This window comes from Trachinotus anak, unplaced genomic scaffold, assembly GCF_046630095.1.
Source record: "Trachinotus anak isolate AG129_WGS33_773 ecotype Australia unplaced genomic scaffold, CSIRO_AGI_Tana_v1 ptg000002l, whole genome shotgun sequence".
Taxonomy (NCBI): domain Eukaryota; kingdom Metazoa; phylum Chordata; class Actinopteri; order Carangiformes; family Carangidae; genus Trachinotus; species Trachinotus anak.
The window spans coordinates 16,543,064-16,563,353 of NW_027273853.1; the positions used below are offsets into that span (position 1 = coordinate 16,543,064).

The following is a 20,290-nucleotide window of genomic DNA, read 5'->3' on the forward strand; positions in this document are numbered from 1 at the left end:
CGTTTAAGCAGAGAGGTTTGACTTCAACAAAGGCAGCAGGCAGGGAGGACTCGGGGACTTACATGTCCAGTGTAAATCCCTCTCAGGGGTGGAGGATGCTCTGCCTCCACAGGTTCAGTCTAGATGCAGCCAGCAGTATGATAGTGTGTGGGATGATTGTGAGATTGGGCTGCTTGCTCAGTTACAGACAGACCGAGCTTAAGAGTTAAAGGCCTGTAAAACATGTTGGAACAGCGAAACAGTGGTTAGCATTATAGCCTTACAGCAAGAGGGTTCTGGGTTATGCAGGTTAACTGGCAACTCTAAGTTGTTTGTAGAAGTGAATAGGAGTGTGAATGGTTGTTTGTCTATGTTATATATGTGTACATAGTGTGATCCACTGGCAAACTGTCCAGGGTGCACATCACTTCTTGCTCAATGTCAACTGGGATAGTCTCCACAGCCTGGGAGCCTAATTTACATCATGTTTTTGTGAAGACAAAGTTATTGCACAGCTGTTTGTGTTACGACAGCATTATACACAGGTGCATCTGAGAAGTTGGGCTTATTCCCTTCATGAAAAAAGGATTTTGCAGGAAACTTTTTGCAGTTGGCAAAGCAATGTATTGGAAAATGACAAAGGTGTTCTGGTATCAGCGCTTTAACTCTTATCATGGTAGCAGCAGTTTTAACAGCATTTTTAGTATGTTTGGACATTTTGGATATATAAATGAAAAAATAAAATGTAGTTCATATTTGAACTTGCCATCACAACCTGCTTTTGTAATGATGGCATCTCAATGGCTCCAATAAAGTAATGAAGTGATAAAGTAAAAACTAAAAGCAGTGATTTACAAATGAAGACAACGCTCAGTCAACTAAAACTTCTCAACAGAAATGAAAACTTGTATGCACGGAGTTAATTCCAGTTAAAAAAGCAGCTGCATCTTGTCTGGGTTTTCACCCATAAAGTATCTGTCTGCCAGGTCCACTAGTGGTTGCAAATATATCTGTGTTGCTCAGTGATCAGCGTCTGGCGAAGCTGGTGCCTGGGTGACATTGAGAAATTACCCCTGTACTGAGGTGTTTACTGTGGTGATGGAAATCAGCCCTGATAGGCTGGAAAGCACCTTTATTAGTCTGCAGAGCTGACAGACACAGGACGACAGTGTGGGTCATGATGATGCACACACACTGAGCTGGTATGTAGTGTGTGTTGTGCAGTGTGTGCAGCTGTGTGTGTATGCGTTAGTGTGGAGAGGACTAAAGACTGACCAGGGTAAACAATTGAGCTCTCTGAGGTGTCAGCGCTCACTGACTATCACAGGATGAACTGCTCACTGAGCACCTGGCTCATCACTGCACATTACTCTGATCTTAGAAGTAGCACACACAGAGACACGGGGTGAGGGAGCTGAGGAGGGTGAGGTGGTGGAGAGGCAAAACTAGAGACAGGAAAACAAATATAGAAGGCTTCAGAAGAACCTTGTTTTGTGATTAGCTGCTGAGTGAGAGGATCATACTGAGGAGAGGAAGAAAAGACATGAGATGACACCTGTCCAGAGCTTAACATGGAAAGCACTTTGCAAACATTACCAATTCATTAATCATGTTCAATATTTGCTATTTTCATTTCATAAAATTCATATCATCCCCTCACAGTTTCTTTCATCTGTGGAACAACATTAATCCAGTGTGCCAATCAAACTGCAGGGAGCACAGAACCACATCAAAGCATGTCAGCCAGCCCTTTAACAAGAGCAAGCCAGCAGGCAAATCACCCCTTTAAGGAGAGAGTCCCTGGGGGATGATGTATTTCACATATCTCACATATTGAGGCAAGCACACAACCTCAAAAGAGAATGGCGTGTAACACTCCCATTATTCATTTATCAGTTCAGCCTATTAAATCTGAACACAAACAGAATAATCAATGTAACTGTATAAAAAAAACACATATGTTCATGTACATTCAAACTGTGTTTGTGTGCATACACACAGATATACGATCAATCCTCCACTGATACTCACACACACAAGACATTAATTTTATCTTTCTCACCTCATCCAACTTCACCATTATCATCCTAACAAACATCCTCAAATAACTCATCACGCCTCCTCCTTCCTCTTTGCCTTATCATCATCAGTCACACTACCAAATTAGGGTTAAGGCCCCCTCCCATCCATGTCAGCAACCATAAAGATGATTCAATGAACAGTCTATAAACAGAATTCAACAACTGATAACCAAAACTAACACTAATGTGTTCCAACTACAAAAACATCCAAAAACTGAACCTATATTCTTGGTTCAATTTCAGAACAAATTTTTGGATGCAACAACCTCATTTTTCTTCAGCCAGTCAAAAAAAGATCAAACACAGATGGAAGTGGGAGAATTTGATAGCTCACTGCAGTGACAGCTTCCTTTGCTGAGGAAACCATCACAGAGGACTGGACTGAATGTTTGTTTGAAGGTGCAGATTTTGTCCCTTTGTATTTATAATGTCACAAATTCGCTCAAAGTCAGTGACAAAAAAAGGGGATATCATGTGAATAAATTGAATTTACTTCAAACTTAAGGTGAAGAGAAAATAATTATTTGTCAGTAATGTATGCAGAGTGTTGAGTAGTGCAGTGGGTGCAAACAAAAACACAACACCTTAACCAAACTGGCTGGTAGAGGCTTGGGGAGAAGAGGAGAAAGAGGTTAGACTCCAAGCCTCTAAAATAGGCTGAGGCCCAATATATTCAGGTGTTCCTGCTGTCCTTCCCTTTTCTGCCCATTGGATCCTGAGCCAGGAAGCTAAACCAAGCGTATAAGCAGCAGGCAGAGATTGAGTAAATGCCCATCTGATTGCACGTAATCAATACATAATTAATTGAAATCTAACCAAATCAGCTGGCAGACACACTTTTACCAGTCACTGACTGGTGACTGCTCTTATATTTTCAACTCTTCAGATTCATATAATCCATAAAGAAAGAAAATAAATGATTTAAAGCAAAATATTGAATATTGGCTCTTTCAGAACTCCTCACAAAGCAGCACAACAGAAACCAGCATGTACTACAACATATATTATTTTCTGAACAACAAATGCACCCACTGCACAAATGTTTTAAAATTGTTCAATTCATTTTAATTAAAGTTGAGTCATCAGCAGCAGCTCCATCCGTGCTTTTCCACAAAACTAATTTGCAAATCTTTATACACTCAAATCTGATAAACTCACGTTTTATATGTTAACATGTTAAATTCTACACTGCTGGTGTAAGGCGAATTTTATTCTCTTCATTATCAATAAAAAAGGGCTGTGGAAGATGGACCCAGCAGGAAATTGAATTTTTAAACTATACGTCTGGCAGGAAAAGAGATTGTGGGCTGGAAAAAGATGATGTACATAGACTGATGTTGGTAAAAAACTAAGTACATATGCATATATGTATAGTATAGAATTTTTACAATATACAATTTCTATCACTTAATTTTATAACTGCTAAATGTACTGTATTCTTTCTGTAATATCAAAAAGATAACACAAGCTGAGATTTTGTTTTGATTGTGTTTTTGTTGGAAATTAAACACTTCACATGCTTTACACCAGTGGTTCTCAAACCTTTTCTGACATGCCCCCCTTCAGCACCCAAAAAAGTTAACACCCCCCTCACCCCACGATTTTTATCAGTCATTAACAATGATAACTAATAAAAATATATCCACTTTGAATTTTAATGAAATAAAGGTCAGCACAATAGCATCAGCAAATTCCTGGCTGTTTATTTTCTCTACATAAATCATATTCATTCAACTTAGTCTCACTCCATGTTTTTCTCCCCTGGCCATCCAGCCCCCCACCTGCAGTGGCTGTATGCCCCCCACAGTTTTAAAACCACCTCTTTACACTAACATGTTTACAGCGTTCTGGTAGTTTTTTATCATTTGGAGCATGAAATGAGCTGCATGGTTTATGAAGTATTCTGTACAGGAACTTGGCGCTGAAAAATGCTTGTTAGCAACTGCATAAATTCCGCATTAACAAGACTCTGCATTAAAATCTCCTGCATGCATCAGGGTCAAGAGGTGTCATCACATCATTGTGATAGACATCTTCATTACTGCTATCATTATCAATGGCGTCCGTCAGCCCTACCACCACCAGCAGCCTAAACATCTTGGCCATGTTCCCCATCAACCTCTTTATGTTCTCCTCCTGTGCAGTCTCCAGAGGAGGATTCCCTGTTGGAGGCTACGAAGCTACAGGGCAGCATGTGGACGGAGCAGCGGATGTGAAGTGACAGAAGCTGCATGTATTTATAGGCTATCTGAGTGAAGAAACGTGCTGCTCACTGTTGAAGCTATTTATAGAGCCTTTTACTGATGCCTCTGAGTAGAGTGGAGGAGAAGAGATGGTTCTCCGGGGAATGACTTACGAGGCTCCCTCATATCTCCCTCTACCCCGATTCAATGCACGTCCGCCCTTCTACTCCTGGCATCTCTTCTCAGCTCATCCCTCCATCCTCTTCCCATCCCCTTGCATTGACTCTCACCATCTCAATTTCCATTCTCTGTCCACTCTTTTCTTAACTCCCCACCTCTCCCCTGCTGATCTCCTCTTTACCACCTCACCTCCTGTCTTCTCCCCTTTTTCTTTCATCTCGCAAAGGCTCTTTGCTCATGTCCACATCCATCATCTCCCCTCCTCTCTCTCTGTTCACTGTTCCCCCACCTTTTAGCTTCTCCCTGTATATTTTCCAGATTTTCTCACACCTTTAGCCTGATTTCACTGCTTTACACTCACAGCTCCATTCAGAATGCCACTCACACTGTTGCAGAGTTAAACTATATAAACTCTAGGTGTCTCAACAGCAGGTGCTTTGGCAGAAGCTCAGATTCATTTTCTGAAGTGGTCAAGTGATCCCTATAAATGAAATGAAATGGTGCTGCAAATTTTTAATCTCAAAGCCTTAAGAAGTTAGTTAGACTTTCAAACAGTGACAGCCTCGTCAGATGTTTCAACCAGTAAATTGTGACAACTATCCCAATATTCCCCCACATCTCTCCCAAATTCTCTTTCTCTGTCTCTGTCTTTTGGTTTTCTTTTGCTTGACACTTTTTGCAACTATTGATTCAGTCTTGCACAATCTGGTTTATCTCTCTTATTTTTTTTATATCTCTTTTTTATCTGCAGTGAGTGTTAGTCCCTCTAGTAAAAATGTGTATATGTGAATATTCTTGAAGTGGCAGTCCTGCCAGTGTTTGGCATGTGTGCTTGTTGAAGTGTGAATGCATGTGGAAAACAAACCTGCAAATAAGTAAACATTCACATACAAACACAGTGGCAAACACAAAGACACACATGGCAGACAGCCTGGAGGCAACAATGCAACATGTGAATAACGTTATTAATATCAGACAGCAAATTATCACATTGAATTCATTATTTTTTGGGGGGAGCGCAGCCGATCCTTGAGCTGAATGATGTAACAGGATGCAGGAGTTGATGTCAGCATGTAAGCCTTCTAGCTGTATGAACACACACGCTCTCACACACCTCCTCCCACGTCCCTCAGTGTGTGACAGCATGTTGTGATGCAGAGTGGCGTCTGCTTGTCAAGCTGACAGACTCGCACTGACAGCATGGTCAGACTGCTGCAGACACGGGAGAAAAACACTGATTTTATAACGCTCCAAACCACAACAACAAACAGCCTGCCAGGCATGAGCAGCACAGCGCTCAGGACCATCATCCCTGCTTTTTAGCTGTCTGATGCTGTGTCACTCTGATGGTTGAGCAACGCCTGCCTCCATGTGTCTCAAACTGCCAGGAAGTCATGCAGTGAATGTATTTGAAACATCCTCATGTACAGTACAGATGACCTGCTGAGCCAAAGACAAATTCAATCAGGTCGGTGAGATTAAGACAAATTTGGGGAAACGCTGTAAAATCACAAGTGTATTTAATTGAAATTCAAATATAGTCCAATAGTATGATTCAAAGCTACTATGCAGGAGGTCTACAAGTTAGAATTTCTATAATCTTCATTACACTGCATCAGCTTTGTTAAGTGATAGGCAGTTAATTATGGGGATGTCATTACCACTCACACATCACAGAGAATAACTGTCTTTCCATTCTCATAAAGGGCTGGAAGGCAGCTATAATTGAAAAGTGGTGACAAAACTATTGTTCATGCTGCCAAAAGGGACCTGTGCCGTCCTTCGGCCTCAACAGGGCTGAAGTGTGCGAGGACCTGCAGTGTTGAACCTCAGCCAGTCCGAATCACCTGAGCCATCACCCTGTCACTATTACACAGCCAACAGGCTGAGAAAGGTAGAAACAAGGAGACGCAGCCGGAAAAGAGAGAGAGGGTGGGCCATCTGGAGTTAAAACTAAGAGGGAGAGAAAAAAGTGAAGTAGTGACCAAACAAAATCAAAGAGGCAGAGTAGGAGGGAGAGGCAGGGGGAACATGAGGGAGAGCAAGGAGTGAAAGCAAAGACATGAAGTCGACAGGAGAGAGGGAGGGAGAGAGGAGAGGAAAAAGAGGGAGAGACGCTCAGGAACTGTGCAGCTGTGGGAGCGTATTAAACAATCACTTCTGTGTCAGCGGCTCAACACACAGGCAGAGGACATCCAGTATAGTAGAAGTGCTCAGCCAACGCAAAAACAACTATCACTGACGTCAAATCGTAGCTTTGTTTTCTCATGGTTCTGTACCAGAGTCTGCCTGTTCACAAACAGCCAAAAGGCCTGTTGTTTAAACTCAACCACCTTTACTTGCACAACACCAAGACGGCATGACTGAGGTTATTCACAGGACACTTAAACATGTCAGACGAGTACAAAGACCTTCAACAAACATCAACTCAAAGTGCACTGGTCTACATGCTGCATGAAAGGAATAACATGTAGTCTGCAAAGTAAAGCATCAGTGTCTTCAGTCTCTAGAGAAGCTGATTCACAAGCTGCTCGGTGTATTGACAGCAGACGGTGCTGCTGGGGCCGGCATCCCCTCAATGTCAATCATGGCAATGACATCGTCTCCCAACAGGCAACAGGCACACGCACCGATAACACAATGTAAGCACACACATGTACATCCACATGCAACCCACTGGCATGAAGTGTTGGAGGATTTGTGTGTCCAGCATGTACAGTATCTCACATACAGATAAATAAAACATCTTCCTTATGTATTCAACAGAGTAATGTGCTATTATCTTTGTATATCTGTGTGTGTGTGTTGTGCATGTCGAGCGTGTGCTGAAGGGGGTAGGGCGTCACGGCAACGCAAGCCTCGAGACAAGAGGGTGGTTGCCTTGGAAACCTCAGGCTGAGAGCTCGGCAGCCGGACGATTGAGGGAAAAGAAGGAGCAGTAGACGGTGAGAGACAGAGAGAAAGAGCGTGTGTGATGAAAAAATACGAGGGCAACGTCCCGGGGGTAAGGAGGGAAAACTAAAACAGAGAAAGAGAAGGAAATAGAGCTGTAGGAGGGGGAGGAGGAGGGCGAGGAAAGCGATATCTAAGAAAGAGAGAAAGACAATGAAAAAGACAATTGCAGACACAGTGAGGCAGAGGAGAGGAGGAGATCAAAGAGAAGTGACAGAGAGGCACGAAGGAGTGATGGAGGCCAGAAGGAAGGAGGGAGAGCAGGGACAGAGCCGGGGTGATGTGGACTCACAGGGAACAGTGCGGAGGTAGAGGTTGTCTCTGATGATCTGCTGGTGGTCGTGGTCCACAGAGCCCTTGGAGAAGCGCAGGTTGAGGTAGTGTCGCAAATCCTTGTCAACCACTCCCCCTAAAAACAAACAATAGAAAAGAGAGGTTACAGCTTGCCTTCATTTTGTTGGAGTGGTCCGCTGTTTCGAGACGCTGAAGATTGTTCTTCCCTCATGATGCAGGTGATGGAAACAACCAGAAGGATTTCTCTTCTCATGAAGAACAAGCTGCAGCCTGCACAGCTATACAAGCACATGCTGTGCAGCCAAACATTGCTCAACAGAACTTTTAAATTCTGCCAGTGGAGATACCAAAGTTTCCAAAGATACCAAATATCTCACACTGAATTCTTAGCAAGTGTGTATGAAATCATGCAGAAGGAATCCAGAAGAGTTTATTTTGATGGAATGATGCAGCTATAAAAAATCCTTCATCCTAAATATAAATGTTTTCTCAGTGCAAACTTTGACTGAAGATGATTTTTAACAACATTAAGGTGCAGTAAAAAGGGAAAACTGTATGTTAAGGGTGTTAAAGAAAAAAGATTTAGTGGTTTGATATGAGGTCAAAATGGCTTTATCAGGTGGAAAGCTCACACTGATTTTCACACCAAAGTAAAACAGCAATGGCTAATACACACACTGACGTTAATACATACACACACACACACACACACACACACACACATCATGGTAATTGTGTAAACCAGTGATCCCCTTGGGGCTAAATGTGTGGTGTCAGCAGGTTGTGTGACAAAGGCCTACGGAAGACAGAAGCTCACACCACCTTGCCTCTGCCTTTCTGACTTTGCTGTTCAAAGCTGTCTCACGTCTCATTAAGTCATTGAACTGAGACACAGTAAAATAAATGACAAACATAAGAGAAGGCAGAAGACTAAGAGCAGGCCAACATATCTGTGCTGCACACACACACTGTATGATAATGTCCATGAATAGTTTCTCCTCCCTTCATCCCAAACCAAAGAAGCCCAGGAGGATGAGAGGAGGAGAACTTATTCTCCACACAGCATTCAATATGCAAGACTATCACATCCAGCAGCAGGAAGGATGAGGTTACATGCCATGCATTTACAAATGACAAACATGTCTTCTCACTCATGCATACTCTAGTGACCTGCTGCCAAACTGACTTGACAGCATTCGGCCTACCGGTTGAGATTAATGCAGCGCCTACCCATCAGACAGAACATACAGCATACCGTCAGAGGAAATTCTTTACATGGGTGCAGACGCATGCATGAATGTTGCTGACACAGGTGACTCTGTGCTTCTGCAATAATGAATCCTTGTAGAATAACATCTTATGTAAACTGACACCATTTTAGTGAGGCTGTGAAGCACTGTGAATTGCTTCACATACAGCAAAGGGAAGGGAGAGGAGAGGAGAGGAGAGGAGAGGAGAGGAGAGGAGAGGAGAGGAGAGGAGAGGAGAGAAGAGGAGAGGAAAGGAGATGAGATGAGAGGACCAGAAAACAAAGAAAGATAGGATGTAATCTTATTATTAGGACTGTCGCAGTTTTCAGATGGGTAAACATCACATCACTCAGCTATGTAGTCAGACATAGGCACAGACATCAATACACACATATTTATACATGCAAACCAACACACACAAAGACATGCTCAGAGAGAGATGGCGAGACAGACACAGTCAAGAGAAAGGCAGTACAATCCAGGCACCTCATCAGCAGCTGCCCCAGATGTTGATAAAAGCAGTCCTTTCTCCACAGGTATACATCCACAGACAGCCTGTCCTCTCAGGCGTCCTCTAGCCTTGCAGCCAACCACTGCACATCTTCTGCTGCCTCGGTGAAACCTTTCTGACTCCCCCCTGCCTCTGCTTCTCAGCCGCTGCTCCAACACACACAGCACACGGCCGCGGCCAATTTTAATCCCAGAAAAGAAGACGAGGATGAGGGGGAAGGGAGATGGTGAGAGACACGTAGAGATGGAGAGAGACGACGATCGTTTGGAGAAAAGAGAAGAGAAGGAGATGTGCCAGTGGGAAGCCGGGCTACAAACAACCTGGCCGTGGATTGGTCAGACCGCTTCCACAGTCCTGCAGCAGCCCCTATCTGCTGTTGCTGCAACTGCACTAGAGTGTTTTTGTGGTTTGTGTGTGTGTGTGTGTGTATGTGTTTGTGTGTGTGTGTGTGTGTGTGTGTGTGTGTGTGTGTGTGTGTGTGCAAGGGACTGAGAGAGGGAGACATTGAGAGAGCGAGGGAAATAAATGTTTATGTGCGAAAATTTTTTTAGATGTGTGTCTATCTTATGTGTGTATATGTGAGTGTGCGAGTTCACCCAGATGCTCCCTGACATTCCTCAAATACTCTGTGTCTCACCCACCAGATGCTCTCCCTGTTTGACCTTGTGTAAACGTCACCAACTAGAGTGAAATACTGTGAAACGCAGCAGCAGCAGATGTCACACTGAGGTTACACACACTCATACGCACACGGAGGACTGATGAGCTCACAGTTGCAGATGCCAGTGAAGATGCCTTTAGCACTGTCTTGGGCAAGGGTTGGTCTGAATACAAAGTATAAACAAACATCAACACATGATATGAGTACTTAGCTCGGGGCACAACTGAGTGTGAAGGAGGGCTCTATTCAAATATATTTAAAGAAACATATTCATAGGTATAATATGTAACTTTTCAACATTAAAATGTCTAAAAATGACTGGATCTGTTGAGTACTTGTTTGTATGTTTCCAGCAATTTTCAAATCTACCGAAATCCATTATTTTAATCAAAGTAAAGTAGGTGTGTTTGATTTGGTCGCCTCTCAATGACATCACATCCTTTGCTCATGTGTCAGTGTTGTGGTTTCCTGCCAGAGGTGGTCAAAATTGACCATTGATCCAGCCTTAAGCCACATTTTTACAATATGTTTTTTTTACATTTTTTGTAGATGTTTTGTGTTTAACCACGTTCGGACGTCTGTGTGTGAAGTTATCAGAGAAACAAGCCAAGCAGCTCAGCTCCCAGCCCCTCCCTGATGTCCTGTGTCCGCCATGCAGCAGTGAAACACTAATTTATAACGTGAAACAGCTTTAATCGGTGTTTTTCCCCATTACAATCACCTGGTCCGTTTATTTTGGAGAGGAGGACACCTCTGCAGATAATTTAGCTCCCAATAAAAACCTCCTAAATGATTGACACTGTGGGAATCCAAACAAGAAGAAGCTGACTGCAGTGACAGCAATTGTGGTGAGGACAACTCCCATGATCCTACACTACTTCACAAGGTGATCTAACACTGTCTTTTGTTATTGTTTTGATGAGATCCCTGGCAGCAGAAGTTAAATATACTTTGAAACTATAAATATACTTTAAACTGTGCCTTCTAAATATATTTTTAAAAGATTTAGTGGTGTAACAATTTGAGTAAATTTAACAATCTTAAAGTTAAGCTTGATCCTGTAAACATAACAGTTAACTTGTTTTGTGACTGGCTGTTCCAACAAAAGCAGGAAAAATCAGGGGAAGACAGTTTTAAAGATTTCCAAAAATTGTAGCACATCAAGGGGAAAAGATGACAGCCGCGATCAATCACAAACCCATCAAAGCAAACAGTAATCAGTTCAGTTTCTGCTCAGTGAAGCATTACATTAGTCCATGCAAGTCACATAGTCTCCTGCCCATCAACTGACCATCAACAGATCAAAAAAAAAAAAAAACACTGTTTGTGTAGTGACACTTCAACAAGGTGGCCCATTTAAGACGTCAGCGCCACATTCCTCCCTGCAGCGCACCGACTGCTGCGTCTGGTGGAGCTGCTACCCCGGCAGCCTCCACCTGAAATAATCAACACACCGCGATGGACTATGGTCTGTTAAATTTATATGTTGAATAGTTCAACATCTTGTAGTATGTGTCTGCTCTGTTACTGCCAGTGCACCCACTGACTGTTTAGCACGCTGCTTGAATCCAAATATGTAGAGCTGAGTCTGTCCAATACAAACAACTATGTAAGCATTTGGGCAGTGAATGGTTCTGTTTGACAAGAATGAGCATTGGGCCACATGTGGTTAGTACATTTAACCAGGTATAGCTTTTCATTCCCATAAGAAGCCGATGAGAAATTAGTTTTACAGAGAGAGATGTATGGACAGATAGTGGCATACAGAACATAACTGAATGCCTTTGTTGCTTGGCAACAGTAAGGAAACAGATTTGTTTTCACAGCTGCTGATTTACCTAACACACCATCGCTAAACTAGTGAGAAACACTGGGTCTTTGTGCCTTAGTAAATAATTTCATCTACTCTAACTGATTTGAATGCAATTACAGGGAAGGAAAATCAGCAATAATCTGTTCTTCACATACCAGTGCCAATATACTAAAATCAGTTCATCTGTTGGGGCATTTTGCGCTCGGTTAGGGACAGCTGATGAGACGGGAAATGTGGGGAGAGAAAGAAAGGGGTGACATACAACAGAAGTCCCCGTCCAGGTTTGAATAAGGGATATTGCTGTTTACGTGATGTGATGTGTCATAGCCCCTATGTCATGACCAAATGAGCAGATTTTTCAGCCTGGTGTTGATGGGCATTTATCGTCCTACATTGTGATGTGCAGCAGATTTGCAAGAAATATCGATACAAAGCCTTAATTTGTAAAACAACTCTGTCTCTTTCAAATGACAGCGCAGCCATCCTTAATAATAGCTATTTGTGAAGATTTGAGCAGTCAGATAGAAATGTAACAATACAAAATGATCACTTCTTGCCCCCAAACAGGACTAATCCAAACCCTAGTATATGGCTGAACTGCCTTTGGTCAAATCTTAATTTTCTAACCGTGACACCATCTGACCAAATCACCAAACACATAAATAAAAGACATAGTGCTTTCAGCTATATTTACTTATAAAATGATCACTCAGATAGAAAATTAGAAGCAACACACTCTATCTTTCTTCTTATGTCTCTCACAAAGCGGACAGCCTCCACCTGGGATCCACTATAGTTTCGCCTCCAGAACGTTTGAGGCAGGCTTGTATTAGAGGCAGGTCTTTATTTCCAATTTCCTTTATTCCTTTTTGATATGTAGAATTGGTCAAAGCAGTAATTTAGTACAAAGCCTTGTTTTGAGTCGCTCCTATTTGCCGCATTAAAGTTACTGCATTATGTGTTAATACAAACTCAACACTTCTTGTAGCCCTTTCAAATTAAAAGCCCTCTTGCCTTCCAGTGGACAGAAACCCTTTATTTCTTAACATGGCTTTTGTTGCTGTGCTGCAGCAAATGCATTGTTCATTTCAGGTTGCTGATGTTTCTGTTGTTTACATGCTATTCAGTTGTGCTAGTTTCTTTAGCTTAGCTGTTATCAATAACTCCTTTCTCTCCCTCCCACTGTCCTGCTCTCTCTTGCTCAGTGTGTCTTATGTGTAGTTATTCCTCTGTCTCCTTCAGTAATACTGATGGTGGTAATGAAAGTCACTTATTTACTGTAATGGAGGCGAGGCTCTGTGTACTGGAAGTGCTCCTCCACGAGAGGCCAGGAAACCACAGCTGCTGGATAGACTGCCCATAGCAAGACGTGTAGCCCTAAGCCCCCAGTTGGCATCCATACACAGTCCAGCCATGTACTAGGTTTATACCCAGTCTTGTTTGAAAAAAGTCTCTCACTCTAGCAACAAATGCACAAAGTTGGCAACACTGCAGGCTGGAAATGCCCCCTAACAGAACCTATTTGTGCCAGAAATTCCAACTCAGTCACATAGCATTCGACTGACCAATGGTGGAAATACGATCACGGCATAGTTTGACTAGTTACTGTCCTCAACTTTGAATATACTTATTCATATATTTATATCTTAACTATAATGAAATATCGGAGTAGATTCAGCAGCCTCTGTAAAAACAAGCTCCTGTTCTTCCACTCAGTCGTTTAAATAGCAGAACCCGAAGAAAACCCGAAGCCCACAGGCTGGTTCCGGTACTTAAAACACTTAAATAAAGAGCTTGCGGCTGATTTCAATTATGACTAAATAAGTAGATCTGACATGAACTCTATCACTGTTACTTACTGCTGCCGTGGGTTTTTTAGACTCTCTGAGCAGCCAAGCCAGCAGTGCTTCTACACACACAGAGCATTTGGATTTTATCCTCCTCATTCAACAAGGAGAAATTTGGGATTAACTTCTCTTTCAACGCCTTTTTCACATAATTAAGGTTTTCTAAATATAAAAGTAAATGCAGCTGGCTCTTTACCTGTTACACAGCGACCACATAATCAGAGTTCCTTCAATTTGGTCCTTATTTCCATTTTAGAGACAAAAACATTTTCATTTTCTTGGTTTTACATTTTTCATTTGTTTCATTTGAACTGCAGAATTAGCAGTATTGAGTTGAAGTATTTTTTCCCAATGTGAAATATCCATTTATGAATGACTCTGGTGTACGTTTTAATTGTTGATGTAGATTTATAACAGGTGATGTAAGGATTTTTAGCATTGTATTGACAATTTTGTCATAAATCAAAATCATTACAGCTTAATGTGCAGTCATTCCCTGATCAAAATAACTCTCGCCTGCAAAAATACACATTAAAAAATTATCTTACCCTTAACCAACCAAATTTTAAGAATCTAACCAAGCTAATGCCTTCTGATGGTGAGGATCAAATATCTTGCTTTTTTCTTTCCTTGTTTAAACAATAAACAGCTTTGCAGGGTGTTGTTCATCTTTCCATCTTTGCAAAGGCATTTATAAGGGTGAAACTACAGCGCAGGAACATTAAAGCTGCAGTTTAGCAGGTCTGATAATGATACAACTTTTCTCCAGCAGGCCGCTAACTGAATTGTTAATCGTGCCCTCAACGCCCTCAGCGGGTCAAGATCACACTCAAACACCTGTCACTTATCTTGATAAGCCGTCTTCCTCGAAACAGCATCAAGCCTGAGGCTGAGCTAACCAGCATGCAAACTACACACTCACAGGAAGAAGAGGGGGCAGTTATTCTTCAATCAAAACAGCAATGCAGGGTTTACCAGAGCCTCACCTGCCATACATGTATCTCTGCTGTTTGTACTTATTATTTTTTTCTTTCCTACTTTATGCCTGCGACGTTTATTCCATTCAAATAGGTAGGCATGAAGTTTAATTGTAACAATTAGACGTACATATACACCTGTATTTTACCTTACCTGCACTGTATTTGAGTTTATATTTGGCCTGGATTTCAATCTACCAATGTTATCTGAGATGGTAGTGTTCAGATGTTTGACTTGATCTGCTGTTTTTTCCCTTTTATTTTTATATTCCTAATATTGATAATTATTGATTGTTTAAATTGCATTTTGGTCTTAGGTTTTTCACTGTGGAGTTTTATTGTTTGTTGTCATCAATGCATTTGTGTAAACTATGAGTTTAATCCCTGGCTGCAAGGTAAATTTCCATTTTGGAACTATTACTAATAATTATTTTCATTATTAATTAATCTTCAAGTGTCTTGTTTTATCAAAGTCCAAAGTCCAAAACCCAGAAATTCAGTTTACAAAACAGAAAAGCAGCAAATTCTCATGTTTGAGAGGCTAAATCCCAGGCAATGTTTGGTATTTTTTGCTTTAATTGATTAATAGCATGAAATAATATCATTGACAAAAACATAATTTTTTGTTGATCATCTAATTACCGGATCAGGTAATTAATGTCTATAAGTTTTTAACCTCACTGTGTTAGCAACAACTTGCTTAACACTGGCAAATGTGGCCAAAATGGCCAGATATAATTGAAAAGTCAAAATCAGTAAAATGGCTTGATTTGTGCTCATGGACACGTTACATACTAGTTTGATACAGAACATATTCCTGAGTACTACTCTCTTCCAGCAGGGCGGGTCTGAACACTTGTTTGTATGTATGCAACGTGAGGCTTGAGGGGGGAGCAGATACATGTAGAAACCAACAGGAGCCATTTTGTTTAATTTGGGAAGGCATAATTAGGTCTGACATGCCCGCTCTCCCAGGAGGTCATGAGTGAAGGGAAGCAGAGTTGCACCACATCACCTCTCTAAATCTATCTCTTCACAAAGCTTAACAGCTCAACTTTTAAGCGCTAACAAACTGTCAGTCACGCTTTAGTAACAGGTGCCAGTTTGCAAACTCTGGCTCTTACACAGGTGCGCGCACAAATAAAATCTCATAATCACAAGAACAGAAGAGGAACAGCAAGACATAAACACCATGTAAAAGTGGAGCAAATACTCAATACTTTTAATATCAAAACCACTTCATACACAACTTTTCTGCTCACAATCACAGTCTTTCTCTCTTGAAGCACATAAACACTCCGTCCTTCCCCCTAATTCAAGCACAGATACACCTGACATGCACCACAAAAAATACGCAACTGATCGAACGCCAGCAACACAGACACACACACGCTACCACACTGAGCAAACTGAGGGGCCATCTGGCCGGTTAAAGGCTGAGATCTGAGCTGATGGTCGGGGGCGTCTGGGGAGAGCTGAGGTGAAGTGGTGCTGTGCCTGAACGGTTGTCATGGAGAACAAAACTCGGAGAGAGACTTGGTGATCAATAGCTCGCCCGCACTCCCACAAGAGGTCACACAGGCTATAGAGGATTACAAAACTGCAGGGTGGGAGTCAGCATATCCAGCTGCACCACTGGAACACACACACACACACACACACACACACACACACACACAGACAAGTAAAAAGAGGAATATATCTGTGTGAGAGAATGTCTGTATAGGTGCGACAGTCAGTTCAGGGTGTCAGGTCAGGACAGTACTTGGTGTTCAGCTAACAATATGGACAAAGGAGAGGCAGAGTCCAGGTCTAGGGTTCAGGCTGTTTATCTAGTATTTATTTAGATGTGTGTGGTTCTGCAACAATAGAACACACCAGTGCAAGCTGACTAGCATCTAGCATAAACAGCAAGGTGAGTCTAGGCTACATATAGGTATCTTCACAAATAACAGCTTGCATACAGGGCTGAAGGCTGGTAATGACCATGATAAGCCTACAAGCAACACTTAGCAAACACTGAATAAGCACTTTAGATGCCAGTCTTATGAATGACAGTCATGGTTACAGTCACTAATAAAAAATCATTCAACGTAGACAGAAAATAGCGACCACATTCTACAAAACAAGTAACTTGCTCAACACAGTAACACACCACTCACATATTATTACAAGCTGGCTGCTAGTTATTGTGGAAATAAATCTTCCCCCACTCCATGCACCAAAGGTGGCAGTATTGAGATAGCTATGTGGGACATAAAGACTGCTAGCCAGAGGACCAGAGAAAGCAGCGACCTACTCACAGGAGATTCACAAGCTGTGCAGCGCTGGCTATGTCACACCCATTTCACCAAGAGAGGCTAAAGAGAGCAGCCATTTGTAGTTCATCCCACACCACATGCTGCACCATAATGGAAAGGACAGGGAAGTCTTCAATTGCTCCTTCACGTACAAGAGACAGAGTCTGAATGACCACCCCCTGACATGGCCCATACTTGGAACTAGCCTGTTTGGAGTCCACCTTAGATTTAGGGAACACGTAATGTGATGGCATTGATGTCCAGGCGATGTTGCAACAGGTCCGTCTGCTGGACAAAGACAAACCATTCACCCGTTTCTTGTGGCAAGACATGAAGGTTGACCAAGAACCCACCGTCTGAGTGGCAGATGCTCCAATTTGAGACAACATGCAGTCCTTCGCACTCCAAGCCCATGTCCAGAGGCACACGGATCCGGGGGAAGATGCTCGTCTGTCAGCAGAATGCTGTTTCTATATTGATAACTGCTTACAGAGCCTCCCTCCTGAAGGACGAGCCATGTTGGCGGTTGATGGATCTTCATGGATGGTGGATTTGAGCTGAGGCAATGGGCCAGCAACTCACCAACAGTCATTAGCCACCTACCAAGACAGTCTCAGTTGGACAGCAGGTCTGGTCCCGGTTCATCCAGGAGACAGCTGACCCTCAAGAGCACAACTCTTACAAGCGCACTGAAGTGCATACGTTGAGATAAGCATCACCAGAGTGGAAGTTCAGAGCCTACAATGGACAACATCCATCGACTGCTTCTTCAACAGTACAGGTTCATCATCCCACACATTACAAGAGCCAAGTTCATCGTGCTAAACTAGCATTCCATGTAAACAGAAAATATTGACCTATCATCATGCTCTATTATCAAGAACCCCTAACTCAGTCCATGTTTTCTATTCCCGTCCCTACTGTTACTATTCATATGACCTGAGGGAAAATATGAAGTGAAACTATAGTTGATTGGACCTTCATTCATGGCAGAAAATGTCAAACATAGGTGTAATTAATAATGTCGCTAATCACTGCATTGTATTATTTGCTGGAGCAGAGCCATCATTCATGTTATTTGTTGCACCTGTGATTTTCGAGGTATTAAAAGCCAAAATGTCTACTGTGAAAAATCTAATTAACACGATACTATCAAATCACACACAGACTCTTAGCCTTTTGTCTTTCATGTCTAAAATATCTGGCTGTGTGAGAAAAGTTTAAGTCAACTTCTAAATTGCACAACAGAAATTAATTGTGCGTGAAGATAATCATGCAGTTTTTAACTATTGTCAATGTTCATGTTGTTTGTTTGTTTGTTTGTTTGTGTCCCATACACTTCATTAAACCATCTTGAGCGTTAACGTTAAACAGAAAAGGACCCGCTAACCTTGACTTATAACAAGTTAATTAAAAGTTTTAAAATAAATTCAAACACCCAAGTGTTTCAAACACATAAATCAATTAAACGTACCTTGCTGCCGCCTTCGATTTGAGATAAACTGAAATTATAATCTTCCAGACAGCGTTAAATACTGGAAAGTCTCAGCTTTACAGTATATTACTGTTTTATTGGCGGTATTGGTGCATTCATTATCGTTTGATAGCGTCCATTTCCTCTTTTCATGCCTTTTTACAATTCAAGTATGACTTTCAAAATAAGGGAAACCAAAATAAAAGCTTCACTATAAGCTTAAAACACAAACTTTATATCTATAAGGCTCTAACCCAACAATGTTTGGGGGTAATTTATAGATATGATTGAAACAGAAATTTACTTAGCTCCCTCTTCCTTGCTTTCAATTAGAGACATTGAAATCCGGACCCAGGACTTATATTTGTACTGTCATTTGTACTTTGCATGTATAGTCATTGATTTTCTTCTACTTTTCTGTTATTCTATTTTACAGTATATGGGTATTTAGAGTATGTACAGTGTATACACTATGAATACTGTGTATTTATTTCATTATGTATGCTGTGGATCTTAGGTATAAAAAATGTTCTGCCACAAAAAACCTTCTGGATGAAAAAAAATTATATCTAATATTACAGTGATTTAATTTCTTTAAACCCTGCTCCTTAAATCTTCTATTTTTTCTGCCCATTTCCCACTACCCACTCATTTCTATTATACTGTTTTTCCAATGATCCTGTTTGGTCTTTACACCATCTCTTCTCTCTGTTCCTCTTCTGTGCTATCTGGCATTTTAGATTTCAATTTTCCCAATTTCTCTCTCTTTGTCTCTTCATCCACCTCTCCAGTGGTCCAGTTAAGACTACCCTTATCTGACCTAGTCTACTTCTTCTTGTTTCACAGTCCCAATTACGCACAGGTAGTTTGAACTGGCCTCAGAAGGCCTGTGTCTGTGCGTAAGACAGAGAGAGATGGCGCGCGTGTGTGTGAATTTAACTGTAAATGTACTGATAGTTTCTACATGTGAAGGCATTTTAGCTGTTGATGAAGTATCTGTTTCTAGTACTCCTAATGGCATTATTGCAGCAGGTGGCAGGGCCCATTATTAATAGTAAATGACAAAGACTCTTTCCTAAAGGTCTTAATATTGATCCCCCTCTATCCTCAGACTGGTCTTAATGATGATGTTCCTCCTTGTCTTTCTCTACAGTGCCGTAATCAAGGCCAGACACACATTTACAACCCCTGAGTCACTATAAAGAGAAACAAGCCCGCACTACAAATGAGACTGCAAGATTAAAGGAGGATGGTTATAGGAATTGCCAGCCCTAATATTCCTCGTACTGTCCTCCCCCCACAGTGTGTAAATGAATTCCTCATCTCCCCTCACCTCACATCTATGCTGATGAGATAGATACTGATGGACACAGGGAGGTGTGTATTTGTGTGTATGTGGTGGATCCTGTTTTAAATGTGGCTATATGGAGATGTTTGTCACTCCTGATTGCGCTCTTCAGTTCAAGCAGCGCTCCTCAGACTCTATCAAAAAAAAAACAAGCAGGATGCATTTTAATGAGAATTAAAGCAACAGATGCACTAAGAGACATGAGGAGGGAAAGAGGACGGAGACAGAGTGCAAAGGTGTCTGTGGATTCACACACTTTATCTTCTCTTCAGTGGGAAATTGAGAAACAATAATGGGGAGAAAACAGAGAGGGAGAGAGATATGAAGCAGCCTTAGAAGGAAGAGAGAGTAATAAGAACCTCATTGGTTTGAGGGGGCGCAGTGGTCGATAACCTCAGGGGTTAAAACCAGCGGGGGTGTGTTCCCGGTCAATACAAAAA

At 41.8% G+C, this 20,290-nt stretch overlaps 1 protein-coding gene across 7 annotated transcripts in view; it reads right to left on the minus strand.

Moving 5' to 3' along the window:
• Positions 1-20,290, minus strand: part of magi2b (membrane associated guanylate kinase, WW and PDZ domain containing 2b) — a 75,921-nt gene that overhangs the window by 46,183 nt on the left and 9,448 nt on the right. For 6 of the 7 annotated variants that reach the window (XM_071501995.1, XM_071501987.1, XM_071502036.1 and 3 more), the window contains exon 2: positions 7,668-7,784. In XM_071501995.1, the coding sequence (XP_071358096.1) occupies positions 7,668-7,784 (117 nt within the window). Of the gene's footprint in view, positions 1-7,667; positions 7,785-9,405; positions 9,806-20,290 lie in introns of those variants that run through there. The other variant, XM_071502003.1, reaches the window with a different exon arrangement.